Source organism: Neospora caninum, chromosome X (assembly GCF_000208865.1).
Source record: "Neospora caninum Liverpool complete genome, chromosome X".
Lineage (NCBI taxonomy): Eukaryota > Apicomplexa > Conoidasida > Eucoccidiorida > Sarcocystidae > Neospora > Neospora caninum.
In genome coordinates, this window is record NC_018396.1 from 3766680 (window position 1) to 3781676 (window position 14997).

General features: G+C 55.6%; 2 protein-coding genes across 2 annotated transcripts; one reads left to right on the forward strand and one right to left on the reverse strand.

The window, feature by feature from the left end:
- Nucleotides 1-740: 740 nt before the first annotated feature.
- Nucleotides 741-1370, forward strand: NCLIV_049210 (conserved hypothetical protein; the record flags this gene model as incomplete). Its single annotated transcript, XM_003884473.1, has 1 exon — nucleotides 741-1370. The coding sequence occupies one exon, from the start codon at nucleotides 741-743 to the stop codon at nucleotides 1368-1370; it is 630 nt and encodes a 209-aa protein (XP_003884522.1).
- A 1370-nt stretch (nucleotides 1371-2740) lies between these two features.
- NCLIV_049220 (conserved hypothetical protein) lies at nucleotides 2741-12209 on the reverse strand (the record flags this gene model as incomplete). Its single annotated transcript, XM_003884474.1, has 16 exons — nucleotides 2741-2812; nucleotides 3139-3188; nucleotides 3421-3490; nucleotides 3760-4125; nucleotides 4409-4552; nucleotides 4888-5094; nucleotides 5252-5781; nucleotides 6336-6423; nucleotides 7063-7438; nucleotides 7768-7865; nucleotides 8100-8346; nucleotides 8749-8802; nucleotides 9322-9485; nucleotides 10082-10232; nucleotides 10653-11205; nucleotides 11774-12209. 16 exons carry the CDS (start codon nucleotides 12207-12209, stop codon nucleotides 2741-2743), a joined length of 3606 nt encoding a protein of 1201 aa, XP_003884523.1.
- Between the last annotated feature and the right edge of the window lie 2788 nt (nucleotides 12210-14997).

Genomic DNA, 14997 nt, shown 5'->3' on the forward strand with positions numbered 1-14997 from the left:
AAAAAAAGGGTTTTACAAGTACGTTGCCCGTAGTTTTTTTTTGTAGGGGGGGGGAATTGGGCGCCCCGAGCACTTTTTTTTGATGGTGGGAAATGCCGGCCTGAATCACCCTTTACCTTTTTTTTCATGGGGAAAAAGGGTACAGTTTCCCAAAGTGCAAAGATGAATTGTGAGGGGAAAGAACCCAAGGGTTTTTCCCCCCCCCCCCCCCCCCCCCCCCCCTTCGCTCCCCCCCTCGTACTTCTTCCATGGTTCCATGGACATGATGGAGTCGAGAAAGCTGCCCGACCATGTCGTCTAACCCTTTTTCACCAAAACCGCTGATAGAATGCAGACAAAGCTGGGGACCTTGGAGATAACACAGCAGTGCCGGTAGCTGCGATGATCGCTGTGGGAGGCGAGGCTCATACACTGGAGGTTTCAGTCTGCCTCTTGCACTTGTGCAGTTACTGTTCAAGGACCCAGTGGAAAAATGAACATACACATATGAAGACGAGTTCCTAAATAGAAGCATACCTTTGCCTAGCTTGGTCAGTGCAAGCATTGATCTCTGTCTTTTCTGCGTACTTGCAAATGCGACTGGGTGGTGCCTCGGCATCTTTGGCGCCGAGGTAAGAAGATTTAACGCATTGACGTGCGACGGCGTGGCACGTTCCGTTGAGCAGGAATTGAAACGCGAACGGTGACTTTCTACCCTTGGTGAATCTTCGGCAGCAACTTATTTACAGAACACTGACAGGATGGTCTGTGCCGGGCGACAGACGAACACCTCACTGAAGGTGACACAGTTTGTTCTTTTTCTGGCATCCGGCTTTCCACTGGACTTTCTGTCGCTGCGGCCGAGTGCATCAGAAGGCCCTCCCCTATCGTTGGCAGCGAACGCACCTCGGATCGAGGTTGTCAAGATCGGGAAATATGGGCTTACACTAGGCGACGTGCGGCGCGATGTGTACCTGATAAAAGGGGAGCAACTTCAGGTTGTAGATAAAAGCCGTCGAATGGTGTTTGCACCTCGTCTCGGGAAGAATAATCCTTTGAATCAGCGAGCTTTCCGTTTCAATGGAGAGGAGTGTGAGGACGCGTCCGTCGATTACGAGGACTTGTTTGGGAAGTACAAGAGAAAGAAAAATCTCCGGCGCCTCTGGACCAAGAGATATACACCTGACGGTGTAATCTACACCTTCAAGCCGCCTCTTCTCGCGAGTGAAAACCGTGACGCAACACCTGGTCCTGAGGAACCGGAGATCCGTTTCTGTGTAACTTTGACAACGCCAATGATGATGATGGGGGGAGCAGACGAAAGTCGACCGGCGGGGCTGCGTTACTTTAACAACACACTCACTCTAGTCGTGTTCTGGTCGCCTTGGTGATCACAAAGCGTACGTAGAACAGCAGCATGTGTAAGGCTTCCCCATCTCTAGACATATCCAGTATCCTAGGTGCTATGCCTCGGTTTCGTCGATTTGAGTTGTACCCGAGTGAACACAGTTTTTGCCTCAAACGCGAAAACTGGGAAATCCCGATCGGGGGGCAGTGGACTCGATCGCTAGGTCGAATATGGGGGGAGCAAACCATCCACGAACGCCGCTCCCTTTGCGGTCGCAAAAAGACATATGCTCTTGATTGAAATCCTTCCCCTTCTTCACTTCCACCCCAGGTCCGGTTCTCCAAGTCCCGGCGGTCACATGAAGTACAAGGAGTTGTTTTCCGGTCTCTCTTTTATATATTCTGCTTGTTTCCTCTCAAAAAGGTTCCACGCGATATACTCCGTGGTTAACGCCATAGAACAGTCCGTTCCTTTTGTGTTATGATTCTCTTTCGTCTTCTTCTTTATCTCGTAGAAAAGCGTAGAACGCTGCTGTCGCGCCGAGCTCATGCATCCCTGTAGTGCCTCAGATTATTTGACACAGCGATGTGCTTAGCTGTCTGTTCACGGACGGAGTGGAGAAAGGTTTCTGCGGCTGCAATGGCAGTGGGTTGAGCGTGGAGTGCACCTCCTTAGATTTCCAATTTCAGTTAAGCATTAACAAGTTAAGGGATACTTCTGGATTTGAGTCGCAAAGGCAAGAAACCAGCCGAGCCCAACACAGCGGGGAAAACGCGCGACTGGCGGAGGAACCGAGAGAGAGGACTCAGACCTTCGCTTCTCACCTCCGCAACCCTCGCAACCTAGTAAAACCCGAAATCTTTCGGAAACCTCTAGCAAGAAAGGAGAAGAGAAGCCCATCAGCTGCTACTGCGATCAGCATCTTTGCGCGCCGAACGACTGCCGTGTTGCGCGGTTTCCACTTGACAGACTTTTTGTCCAACAGACAGAAAGGAGCAAACGGGTAAAGCACCACATGCATTTTTCGGCAGCAGAATCGAAGCGGAAGGCTTTGGCCGTTCCTCCGCTGACATGAGAAAACAGAACTTCCAGTGTTCTCTTCGCAACCGTTCCTGATGCTGTTCTCCAATGCCATGATTCGTAAATGTCTCTCCACGGGAAAGTACCTTCCCTCCATCTCTAAACGTACTTACACTTAGGTATATATATATATATATATATATATATATATATATTGATAGTAGACAGGTATGAAGGCACACGCGGTCTCAATGCCGACTCCACCAAAAGGGCGGCTGTACATTTAAATTGTGCACCCTTGTTCATTTGCCAAAATTCATTCTTTTTGACTGCGCGTGTCCACAATACGGTGAGAACGATGCGGCGCACTGTCGGCATTTAAAACTTCCTTGCTCATTTCCCCTGGTGCATGTGGAAGAAGGCCTCGATCTCATCTCTGGTAAAATCGACGCGACGCTCCAAGACCTAAACACAAAATGCAAAGAGTCCCGAATTTATGAACACATCCATATCTCCGCATGCGAGTCACGTACATGAGCAACACCGCCTCAAGCATGTCTTGAATGTGTCGGTTCTCCCAGCGGAGTCTCTGGCCGGAGACAGGAGAAACAGAAAGAGAGGAAACGTGCAGAAGCTGAGAAAGGACGAGAGAACCGCAGGAGAGGACCAGAAACAGAGACAAAAATGACGAAGGGAAAGACGCGAGACCCGACATCGAAGTTCGGACAGTATGGCCTCTCAGACGAATCCACGTGTGTGTTGAGAGGCTGGGCAGCGCCCAGTGTCGTTACCTTCTTCATTTCGTCGACAGAGAGACGCCAGAATTTCCCGGACGACGGGCCTAGAAAACACGGAAGAAGGGCCGTGCGGAACCTTCTCAACTGTTCCAGAAAACACCGCTTTCCTTTCTTATCGTTTTCCAGTCTAGACAGTGCAGCGACGAGTCCACTCGAAGAGGCTGCGACTCACGCTTTCCAGTTCAGGCGCCAAACACTCGCTCGCCCGACATATACACCCCGCCTCGCTCCAGCAAAGGCTCGCTTCACACGGGACGCGCAGTTGGACGGCCTTACCCCAAATGTCGAGAAGCTCCTCTAGGCTCCCCAGGCTGAGCAGTTCGCTGAGTTCCAGCACTCGGCCAAACTGCAGACACACCAACGCAGCGAAACGCACGTTTGGACCGGCTCGAGGCTGGCAAGCACACAGACGATGCGTTCCTGGGGCGGATGCACAAGACGCGGCCTGCAGACGAAAAGGGTGCACGCGATCTGTGGGACGCGCCTGAAAAACGCGGGTGTCTCGGGTCCCCTCGGAGCCCCGAACCGTTCGCTTCTCTCGCCATGCTGCACTGCCTGTCGCGGTCTCGCTTTCACACGAGTCTCCCTTTGGCTTGGAGTTCCGCGTTTCCCTACTTTAGGCCGAATGGGCGTGTCACAGAAGATCTTGACTTTCGCCAGAGCTCCCTCGCCCTCCTCCTCCAAAGCCTGCTCGCCAACCGCAGCTGCTGTGCTCCCAGCGGCGGCAGCGGCGAGTGCACCAAAGAGGCCTGCGCCGGCGTCGACCGCCGAGCCTCCATTGCGAAAGACGGAATTTGGAAAGTCGAGAGGGTGTCCCCTCGCCGCCAGAGGAGCCTGGACGCCGTGCCCCAGGACGGGCCCTGAGGCGTGGTGAAGCGCAGAAACTTGCTGAAGGAAACGCCGGAGCTGCGCGCTCAGCTGCAGGCCGCCCAGAGCCGTGTAGGTCTTGTCGAGGAGCAGCGTCTCCATCTTGGTGGCGAGCTGGACAGGCAGGAGACGGGAACACAGGGCGCCAAGGAGAGCAGCACAGCCGCGTTCAGGTTCTAGGAACCTCCACAGCAGGCGTTGAAAGCTAAACAGAGGGGCCCGGGCGACCAACCGATCCTAAGAAACGCCCTGGCGGACCGCGAGGGCCGCAGCGAGAAAAGGTTGCATGCGCACGCAGACGCCTTCTGCCACGGAAAGCGGGACGGCGGCGTACACATCAGACCATCATGAAGCCAAGAACACCGCACCTTCCCCTCCTGCTCGCGCTATTCCTCACCACCTGCAAAAGGAGGGAGCAGCAGAGATTCTGCGTCGGACGGTCGTACTCCCGACCGATATGCGCGAGGATAATCGCCAGGCCTCGCTGAAGCTGCAGCCGCCAGCGCTCCTGCAGGCGCTCGTCGCCGACACCTCCGCCATCCTGAAAGGACACACAGACAGCACAGACGGGAAACAAACGGCGAAATCAACGTGCACTCCAATGCAAACACGTTTACACACACCTCATCTCTCGAGTATACTAATATAGTATCCTATACACATTTATGCATTTATACATTGTATGCATGCATGCTTGCAGATACATCCACAAACACATGTATAACGGTGGAAACGTATGTGCTTCCAGATCTGTATCGTTTACGCATGGAGATGCATTGTGGAAACCGTCTTTAGGACTGTGCAGGGACAGCCCTGTTTCGTCAAGAGCCGTGCTCTGCAACGCGGCTGGATTCTTGCACGGGCCAGGAACCTCACCAGGAGGCCGAGACGGGGTTCCTCCATCTGCGGGCTCCTTCGTCCTGCGCCCGCGTCTTCCCCTTCGCCGGCTCGTTCGTGGATCTCAAAGACAACATCGTGGAGAGAGTCTAAGGCGCGGTGAAGGTGGGGCTGGAGGAACTTGAGAGTCACTCGGCAGGATCGCTCGTGGAGGTTCTGAAGTTCTTCGACGACTCCGTCGACCGCCTGAACAGCGAAAAGACACAAACGACTGCCGGACCGGTTTACGAACACGCGACACCCCTGCTTGCGCCTTCCGCCTCGCTCTCTGCTCACCCCCCTCTTGCGCACATTCTTTCTTTGCGCACTTTGTCCTGGTGCTGTAAACCGTAGGGTGTCTTACACTTTTGGATTTATATGCCTTTCTTTCTCGCTGGCTGCCTTTTTGGGTTTGGAATCGCGGCCCACTTGCCTGTAGGGTGTATTGGAACATCATTAAATTGTTGCTTGCGCCTCCCTGCGCGGCTTTCGGCTCCTTCACTCCCCCCTGGTCCGCTGCCTGTACACTCGGCGCGGCAGCTGGTGCAGTGCCTTCCCGTTTCCCCGTTTCCTCTTCTACGAAATCGTCGTCGGTCTGCTCGTCTGTCGCCTCTTCTTCCTCGCTGTCGTCCGCTTCAGACAAGCCTTCAGCTGGCTGCTCCCCGTCATTCTCTCCAGCGCCTTGGCTGTGACTCGGCCCGCAGTCCTCGCTGCGACCTTCACCTTCCTGTTTCTTCTCTTTCCCGCGTCTCCTGCGCTGCCTTTCTGCCTCTTTCCTAGACGCAGGCAAGAAGGTTTCTGTGAAGTCGCGCGCCACGCGGTCTTTGAACTTCTTGAGCGTCGTTACAGCTAAGGACACGTTGTTGACGCTGTGGGGCCAGCTGTAAGATGAACCTGCACACCAGACACGAGAGGGACAAGTTTTCACTTTTCGCGAAACCTCCCTGCGGGTTCAGGGGGCGCGGTTACTGCCTCCGTTTCGATTTACCCCTCGTCGCTCCTTGCGCAGACCCAGGCCGCCTGGCCGTTCTTTCTGCTTTCGCCTCTCGGCGCCAGGGTATCGTCGTGTCCTTCCCCAACAAATTCTGCGTTTTCTCCTGCGGTTCCAGCGGCCGCCGGTCTAATGTCCCGTTATACTATATAGATCACATGGCTTCTGGTACTTTGAGATCATACTAACGGCGAGAGGGGAATACCAATCAGACAACAACTGAAGCTAGACCGTTCCCGGGTCCTTCCTTTCCAACTGCTCTCTTGTTTGCCTCGTTCTTCCTTTCCACTCCCTTTTTCCCCTCGAATGCACCGCGTTCCCTTCTCTACTTCGAGACCTGTTCTCTTCTGCGTTGCGGCCAGCTCGCCACTCCTCCGAGCTTTCCTCTTCAGTCCCTTTCCAGTTCCCTTCGCGTTCTCTGCTTGCCCGGCCCCGCCCTGCGAGTTTCGATTCTCACTCAGACTCTCGGGCGGCGGGCCTTCCTGGCGCTCAAAAACTTCTCGCAGACTCTCCGCCAGAGAGTAACGCAGCGCGTGAGGCTCGAGCTGCAGCGAGAGAAAGGCACACATCGCGGACTGTCGAAGGAAACAATGCGCTCCTTCGCTAGTCTACGTCCCACAAAAACAGCGACGCATCCAGTCATGGTCACCTCCACAGGTGCTGCCCTGCGTCGAGAAAAGCTGGGAGAACATGCGGAGTGATCGACAATCGGTGTCGGTACCGGATAGAGACGCGTGCAGGTTTGCAAGTGCGGGCGCCGAAACCTTGTCCCATATTCGTAGAAGAGCACGCACATTGACGTGGAACGGCCCGAGCAGCACACGTATGTGGCCACTACCCTTTCCATGGCCAAAGGTACGGCTTCACATCCAAAAATGCGTGCATGGCTACATACGCCGATGCATACACCCGTCTACACATATACACAGCCACCTATCATCTGGATCCGAATACATATATGTATATATATATATATACATATATATACATATATATATATATATATATATACATTTATGTCTATTGATGCAGATGGAGGTGTGGGGTGGTGGAGGGGGGGGATCGTTGCGTGAGGTTTTAGTCTGAGGCTGCAGGGAGTCGCGTTTCTGTCCCCTGGTCTGAGGCTGCAGGGAGTCGCGTTTCTGCAGCTTCTCTGCTGTCGCGGGCTGTCTCTTCTCTCGTACCCGGATGTAGTTCGCGTAGTACGTTTTGCTTTCTTCGAGGTTGCCTCGAAGCTTCGCCTTCACCTCGGAAGAGAGGACGGAGCAGACGTTGTTGACGACAGCGCAGACGGCGAGGACGTCGAGGCTGCCGATGGCGCGCAAAACGCTTTTGTTCAGGATGAAGAATACGTCATCGACGACCGTCGAGTAGAAGCACTCGTCGTCTTCGTCCTTTTCCGGCACGGACGCGCCTCCCGCCCACGGCGAGAACTGACAGCCGCCATGCCCCTCGTAGAAGCCCGCAACTGCCGAGCCGCCGGCGCCCTGCGCGTGCTCCGCCTCCCACGCAGACTGCAGGGGAACCTCGTCCGCGACGTTCAACGCCTGGTCGATCGAGCTGACGCGGAGAGCGACGGGACGGAAAAACACGAACGCACAAACTTGCTCCGCCTTTCCAAGCAAATAGGCACATGCAGGGACGCCTACGTGGAAAAGGACTGCCTCCTAAATCTCTGTCTTTCCATAGAGATCTCCGCCTCTGGCTGTCTCCGTATCTGCATTTAGGTTGGAGCGCCAGCCAGAGGGGAGCGCGGCCGAGAGGGGCACGCGCGCGCCGCGGGGGGGAGCTTAGAAAACGCTTGAGGCGAGGAGCCCAGCACAAAACGGCACAGACGAAAGAGGCGAGAGAGAACGAGAGACACTGGCGACGCGCCGCAGTCTTCTTACCCAATGGTGAAGGCGTTCTCGAGGGACACATAGTGCGCCATGAGCTCCTCGCGACCCTTCATCAAGAGAGAGTCTTGGAAAGTCGCGTCGGCACACGCCTGAAAAAGAGAGACACCCCACACGCAAAGGAGGTGCACAGAGAGAGGAAACGGCGGAAGCAGGGAGGCAACATCCAAAGAATCGCCTGACACAAAGCCACACAGATTCCCGTCCACGCAGAGAAGACGAAAGAGCGAAGCCGAGAAAGATAATAGAGGAGGGAGACCCATTGGGGGAAACACGATCCACTGCTCGGGCGTCTACGGCAGTGTTGTTCGTCCTTTTTTTCTCACCGAGCACTGCCGCACAAACTCGACGAGCGTTGCGCCGGATGCCGAGCCTCGTCCCTGTCCTGGTTTTGCACGTAGCGACTCCACGCGAGTCTGAGGCGCCGCGGCGTTGGGTCCCGCAGGAAGGTGCTCGGCCTGCTGAAGCAGGAGGGACGAGCCTCGCCGGGACGCCGCGAGTTTGAAGCGCCGATGGAGGCGCATGCACCGCGCACTAAGCGAGATGATTTCCGACAAAACGCAGTCCACGCGACTGCCGGAACACACAAAGTGAGCACACACGCCCAGAAAATTCTTCCCTCGAAAGACACCCGAAAGCTGCATTTCAAAGAGCACGTACATCTCAAAAATGGGCTTCGTCGCCATCCAAACAGGCATACACAAGTCCACAAATACATATACATATATGCATATCGTTCAGTTACAGAAGATAGACACTAAGAGATATCTGGACAAGATGGATAAGGTAAGACACATCTAGGTAATATAGATATGGACAGATAGAGATACATGCATAAATGCCTATTTACGAGTATATGCCACCACTTGTAAGCCTCGCCTTGCATGCACACACGGAATGTTGATGGCCAACGCACACAGTTTTCCCCCGTTCGCTTTGAAGACGTGTCCACTCGCTAAAGGAGAGGAGACCTACCGGAGACTTGTCGCCGTTTGCTTGTCCCCTGCCTTCATGGCGAGGATGTCTTCGCTGCACACACAGCACACGAGCAAAACAACATTCTCTGCTGGCCTTTCTCGCGAATCGCCACGCAAAAAAAACGCACGGAGACAAGACACACAGAGCCTCCCAGCGAAGACATCCAAGCGGTGAGAGGTGAACACCACAAGCGAGCCAAAACCGGATGCAGAGTGGCTGAAGCGACGAAACGGAAAGAGACACGAAGACGGTCAAAAAAGGAAAAGAAAAAGAAAGATACAGACATATTCCGACAAACAACCTCAGACAGACACCCTCTTCTTTGCGTCCGGAGCGTCTGTACCTATAATTATATATATATCTTTGAATGTATGGCTACATATATGTACATATACACACACACATATATATATATATATATGTACATATTCATGCGCCGCAGCCTGCGCGCATGGAACACCTGTGGCGGATGCGTGAGAACGCGGGGGGTCAGGACGAAAACGGGATCTTCCACAGCGGCGGGACGTTTTTGAAAGCTGAGAGGCACCAGGGAAGAAGAGAGTTACTCACTTGTAGTCAGAGAAATGATTGAGGATGCGCACACTCTGAATATCCGTCTCTTGACGGAGCGCGACGATCGAGAAGAGCCCGGCAGCCGCAGCCTCGCCAGATCTGCTTGCGTTCCAGTTGCCTCTGCCGCATGCAGGAGGAGTCCCCGCTGCCGACTCGAGCGCCTGCAGGCCCGATCCGAACACCAACCACTGTTCGCTGTAAGAAGGCGCACAGCCTGAGCTATCCACAGACTTGCAGAGCGCCATGCATCTGTGCCTATGCATGCATATGTATATATATATATATATATGTAGGTGCAGACATGGATGCATGCACTTCCTGTCCTATGTACAAGTATTCAATTAGGTGAACAGCGCCCAGACAGTCCCGGTAACTACAAAGGAACTTCAGAGCCCGTGCCAAGAGCGAGCGGCGGTCGAAGGGGAGGCATTCACCGGCTGCGCGAGCGCAAGCTCTGTCCAAGAGTCTGTTCTCCTCGCTTCATCTTCTCGCCCGTCAGACTCAGCGATCGACAGTATGTGGCGACGACGGGATCGCCACAGAACACGTGCACGCATGCACACAAATATGCCTTACGCATGTTTCCCTAGATACCCAGATATACGTGCACATCTACCTACCTACGTACATATATATATATATATATATCAATCTGTATCTTATTTATCTGGATCTCTATCTTATCTGTGCATGTGGCCATCTGGAGATCTTGTGGGTTCTTCCCACAAGGTCGCGGGCGCCCTTTTCGACTGCACACCTTCACTTGGCAACGCATCACGTCAGCGACCTCGGCCGCGAGCTGCTCCAAGGCCGCGTGGTGGAGCAGAAGATCGGGCGGCTCGGTGGCAGTCCACTCGTCGCCGGAGGCCTGCGGCCTCGCCGACCGTTTCTGCAGCTGCAGGAGCGCTCTGAGAAGGAAACACAGGGGAGCGCGTCGCCAGGCTGTGCGCGAGAGAGTGCAGACCAGTTGTGTGGTTTTCTTGGGGAAGCTCCAAGCTCGCTTTTCCACGAGGACTCGCCTCGCGCACTCGCCGCCAGGCGCAACGGACGAACATGCGCGCGAGCTCGGAGCCTTTCCAAGACCCGCACAGGCCCATGGAAACTGGCGAGTGCCCTCGCCGCGAAGGGGTGAGCGCCTGCACGTGTGGCGCAGCCTCGACAGTCTCGACATTCGTGGCGAGTTGAGAAGCCGCCGGGACGACACGCAAAAGGGGGGCCAGGAGGCGGACAGCCGCCCCCTCTTGTGTTCAGAGGTACTACCAACTTGTGAGCTGAGAACAACAAGACAGCGGCGATGCGTGTTAGGTTCTCGACGCCTCGAGTCTCACTTGAATCGCCGCGCAGCGCTGTCAGCGAGTTGCGAGCGCAGTTGGTCGGCGAAGCGCTGCAGTGCGTCCTGGTGGAGGTTGAGGGCGCGCAACGAGGAGAAGGCGGCAACGAGCTCTCTGCGCCACTCGCCCTTTTGGGAAGCGCGAACCTCTGAAGGCTCTTCCTGACTGCGGCCCGAGCGATCTCCCCTGCGCGCCTCGTGGGGAGCCTCGCGTTCACTCTCGGCTTTCGAGACGCCGCGTCGGCGCGCCTCGCGCGCCTCGCGCTGCTCCCGCGCGGCGCTCGCGCATGCAGCCGAGAGCCGACGGAAAAGCAGCTCCAGCAACTTCGCCTGCATCTCCTGCAGCTGCTGCAGCGCCGCCGCCTCCACAGTGCACAGCCGCGGGGGCGGGCTCAGAGCCGCCTGGGAAGCGGACGCGAGCGAAAAGGCCGCAGGCTGCGTGGCATATTTCCCGTCGACCAGCGCGAAGAAAGATCGGATCTCCTGGAAGCGACATGCCGCCTCCGTGGCGTTCACCAGGTTCGGCCGACTCAGCGCGGCACTCAGTTGGTCTGCGAGTGGTGCAGAGAGAGCAGAGACAGCCGCGCGCACGGTGGAGAAAGCTCGCGACGGCTGCGAAGTGCCTGTCACTTTTAGCTGGAAGAATCTTCTTGGCGCTCGCCCATCCCCTCAGGCGCATGCGCCGAGGCGATCCAGTCAAGAGGGGAGACAGGGGCGAGACACGGCGCGAGTGCGAGACGCTGGAAGGCAGCTGCGGATGGCCGCGCGAGGACTGCGAAACGTGGGCACGAGCCGAGAAGAGAGGCGCGAATTCTCAAAAGCCCAAAGGTCGGACCCTGTCGCTCGACATACAGCGAACGCCCTCGCGAGTCCTCGCGCAAAAACGAGCCTTCCGGTCACAAGTGCCTGGCCGCGTAAACGCGCAGGGCGATAAGAGGAGTCAGACCTTTCTAGGTATCTCGGCCCCAAATCTCTGACGCTCGCGTGACAACCCTTGTTTTTTCGCTCTCCTTCGTGCACGCTTGCTTTACACTTTCAGCTGCGCCCACACGCATGCATGGGTGGGACTGCACGCATGTGTGTGCGAGCGCAGCTTTTGAGGCGAGTAAAAAAACCAACCTTTCAGTGTTCGGAGTTCGAGAATGCCCTCGACGATCTCTTTCGCCTCCTCCAAGTGGCGCTGCTCGGTTTCGAGTTGGACGACGACGCCGTTCATGGCCGTGACGCGGGCCTCAACCTGTTTCAGCTGTTTCTCGACGTGTCGCGTCGCTCTCGCCAGCTGGGTTTGCTGCGACTGGAAGTCTGCAAGAAGTTCCGCCTCCAGGCGCGCCTGCTTGCGCCGAAACTCCCGCTGAGACAGCAGCGAAGCGAGGAGCGCGTCGACGCCGTGCTCGTACGCAGCGACTCGGCGCTCTTCCTGCTGCAGCAGGCAGAGCAGGGGATCCTCCGAGAGGCCTGCAGGTTCCGGAGCGCCATCTTTCTGGAGTCGCGCGGGGCTGCATGCGACGCCAGGCGTGTATCCAGACGACGGCAGAGCTCGGCCACAAGCGGCCATTGCTGAGGAGGAAAGCGCAGCGACCGGGAGGATGCAGGAGACGCTGGCACGCGGGCGCATGCAAGGTCTCGGTCCCTCGACAGAGGATCAGACCTGACACGGATTAACAGAGTTGACGAATACAGGGCTGAACTATGTAAAGATCATAGTTACAAACTCCGCAGCAGGCGGAAAGCCGTCATGGAGACCGAAAGACAGGCACGGTACCTAATGGCGTGTGGAAATAACTACAGACGCACGTAGAGACGGACATATATATATAGATGCCTACGTGTGCAGGCATTCGACCAGGGTAGGGTGTACGAGAAGATTGCTTCTTCTGAGAAAAAGGTTCGCTCGTGCCGACGCCCAGCGGGCTGCCCCAGGCCTGGCCTCGTCAGGACACAAAGCGACTTCATACGGACAGACACCGTCCTCGGAGGCCAGTCGACGAGAAACGTGCACGGCCGTGCTCACAGGGATTTGGGTGAAAACGCTTTGAAAGGAAGAGAACCACCAGAACCGAGAGCCGCGGGAAAACTCAAGTGTGGTTCCAGCGTCTGTACACGGCTGATCAATCGCCAGTCGTCAGTCAGCACACGTCCGCATGCTGCCGACGCGCGAGAGAAAAAAGGCGAGGCAGGACGGATAGGTGGACTTCCGGTGCGTCGAAGACGGGAATTCTCCAGGAGCCGGAGAACGATGAAAACCTCGGATGAGGGTACCAAGGAATGACGCTTACAGAAACGACGGGCATTCGAAGGGGTCCAGCATGCATGCACGGAAGACTTTCGCCTCGCACGCTGTGGCTAGATGCCGATTTAGACACTTACACATCCTGCCAAACCACCACTTGGAACGTGAAAAGCTTGGATGTTGCGCGAAAAATCGCCTGATCTGGAGACTGACCGAATGTGGAAAAGGCTTTGACAATTTACCCGCAAAATCCTGACATGTAGCGGTGGGTCACCGGGACGTCTCCGTCGCTGGGAGCCGCTGAGGGAGTCCCGGCTATCTGTAGCCCTGAAAAAAAATCTTTGGCAGGGGGAGCGGAATGGATCGAACGCTGGAGACAAAAAAGGGCGGCGACTCGTGCCGACTTGAGACGGAGAAACAGCGACAGTTTGAGAGATACCCTTGCCGCTTCACCCTGCACACCTCGGGCACACTTCGCATTCTTGCTCTCGAAACCAAAATGCTAAGGACGAGGCCGGGGCAGAAAGAGGCCGATCAGAAGACAGGATAGAGCGAGAACCAGAGGAAGAGAAGAAATCGAGGGAGCAACAGAAGCTTGAGTGCCACAGTTTGGCATCTTCTGGCAGGTCTTTGCGGACAACTGCCGCGTCTTCTTCGTCAGACATGCACTCTTTCCGGTGAGAGGTAGGGTCGGTTCGTTCATGTTGTAGAGTTCGAAGTTCTGAACAAGAGGCTTGCCGGCATCAAGGCTCATGCGCTTGCAGCGCAACCCGAACTCGGACAAACAGTTGGACACGTATACCGAAAGCCCCCGCTTTTTCTCCCTATCCGATGCTGCTGATGGGTCCGTGATCGCGAAATCTCCGCTCTGCCAAGACGCCTGCACAGAAAGAAGCTAAAATGTATATATATATATATATATATATATGTGTACAAACGAATGCACATGCATGTAGGCGATCTTTTCTTCACTTCCTGCGAGTGTCTGTTCTGTCCCAGAGGGACGTGCGATCTACAGCGTTCGTTATTCCAAGAAGGAAACCCGCAGTCAGTCCTGATGGAAAGCGTCGTCGCTGCTCGGGTGCCGTTTCGGAGGGCGTTTGTTCTGGCCGTCAGTGACTTCTCTCAGCTTTCGAACAGGCAAGTTTCAGCGACTTGTCTGTGGCAGTGTCAGTCTTGGCGTTTTTGCCTTTCCCGAATGCTCGCTGAGGGGCCCAGTACCACCGCCTCATGGAGCCTAGGAGCCTCTCTGTTATCTTTAGGTTGAAACTGTGGCGAGCACACCTTGTGTATTTACTCGTCTTTTTCCCGTTTCCACCCGGAACCGATGTAGCCTCTCGCACCTGGAGAAATCGCTACTAACAGGAGTGTACGGACGCATATGTGCACGTGCGTTAAGCGCACGTGCGAATGCCTGGCGACTGACAATCTAAGCACACACCTATAATGGATCTCCGCCTAACTGTTACGCCCCTCATCCAAACATACACATATATATGTTTAAGTTTGGATGTGCGCACAGAAGAGCGGTGGCCCCCGTGTGGGAAGGTGTGCGTATACTCCAGGAGCTTATCGTCTTGAATCTCGTGCTCCGGTGCGCCAGGTCCATCCTCCCGATACACCGCTTTAAGAGATGCCTCGATTTCCTCTGACCGGGGGCCCGACCGCTGCCAGCAAAGGTGAAGCTGCGGATGCGCTCGACCTGCAAAGAAAGGTTTGAAAGGCGCTCGACGGGTACGTCTCTTGGTGAACCTCTCCATGCGTCTGTGCGGCACAGAAAAGCCCATGCTCTGCTTTCCACTTCGTGACCCCGAGTCAGCCTCAAAAAGAGTGCAGACAGCAACGCGTAAGTATGGACACCCTCAAGGACGGCATGTGCTTCAGTCTCTGTTCCTTTTCTCTTCCGTTGGAGGAGGCACCTCGCGAGAGTTTCTACGTGTCGTGCAGACAGCGGGAATTTGCCCAGTTCGACTTTGTGCATACGAGACTTCTGGCTGCCCGATGTGTGTGTGCGTACAAGCTGCCGGCAAGTGAGGACCGGCGCAAAACTCGAAACGAAACGCACTTCCAACTTTCTGTTTCGGTGGGAAGAGGCTTCCTCTCCCGTTGTTAT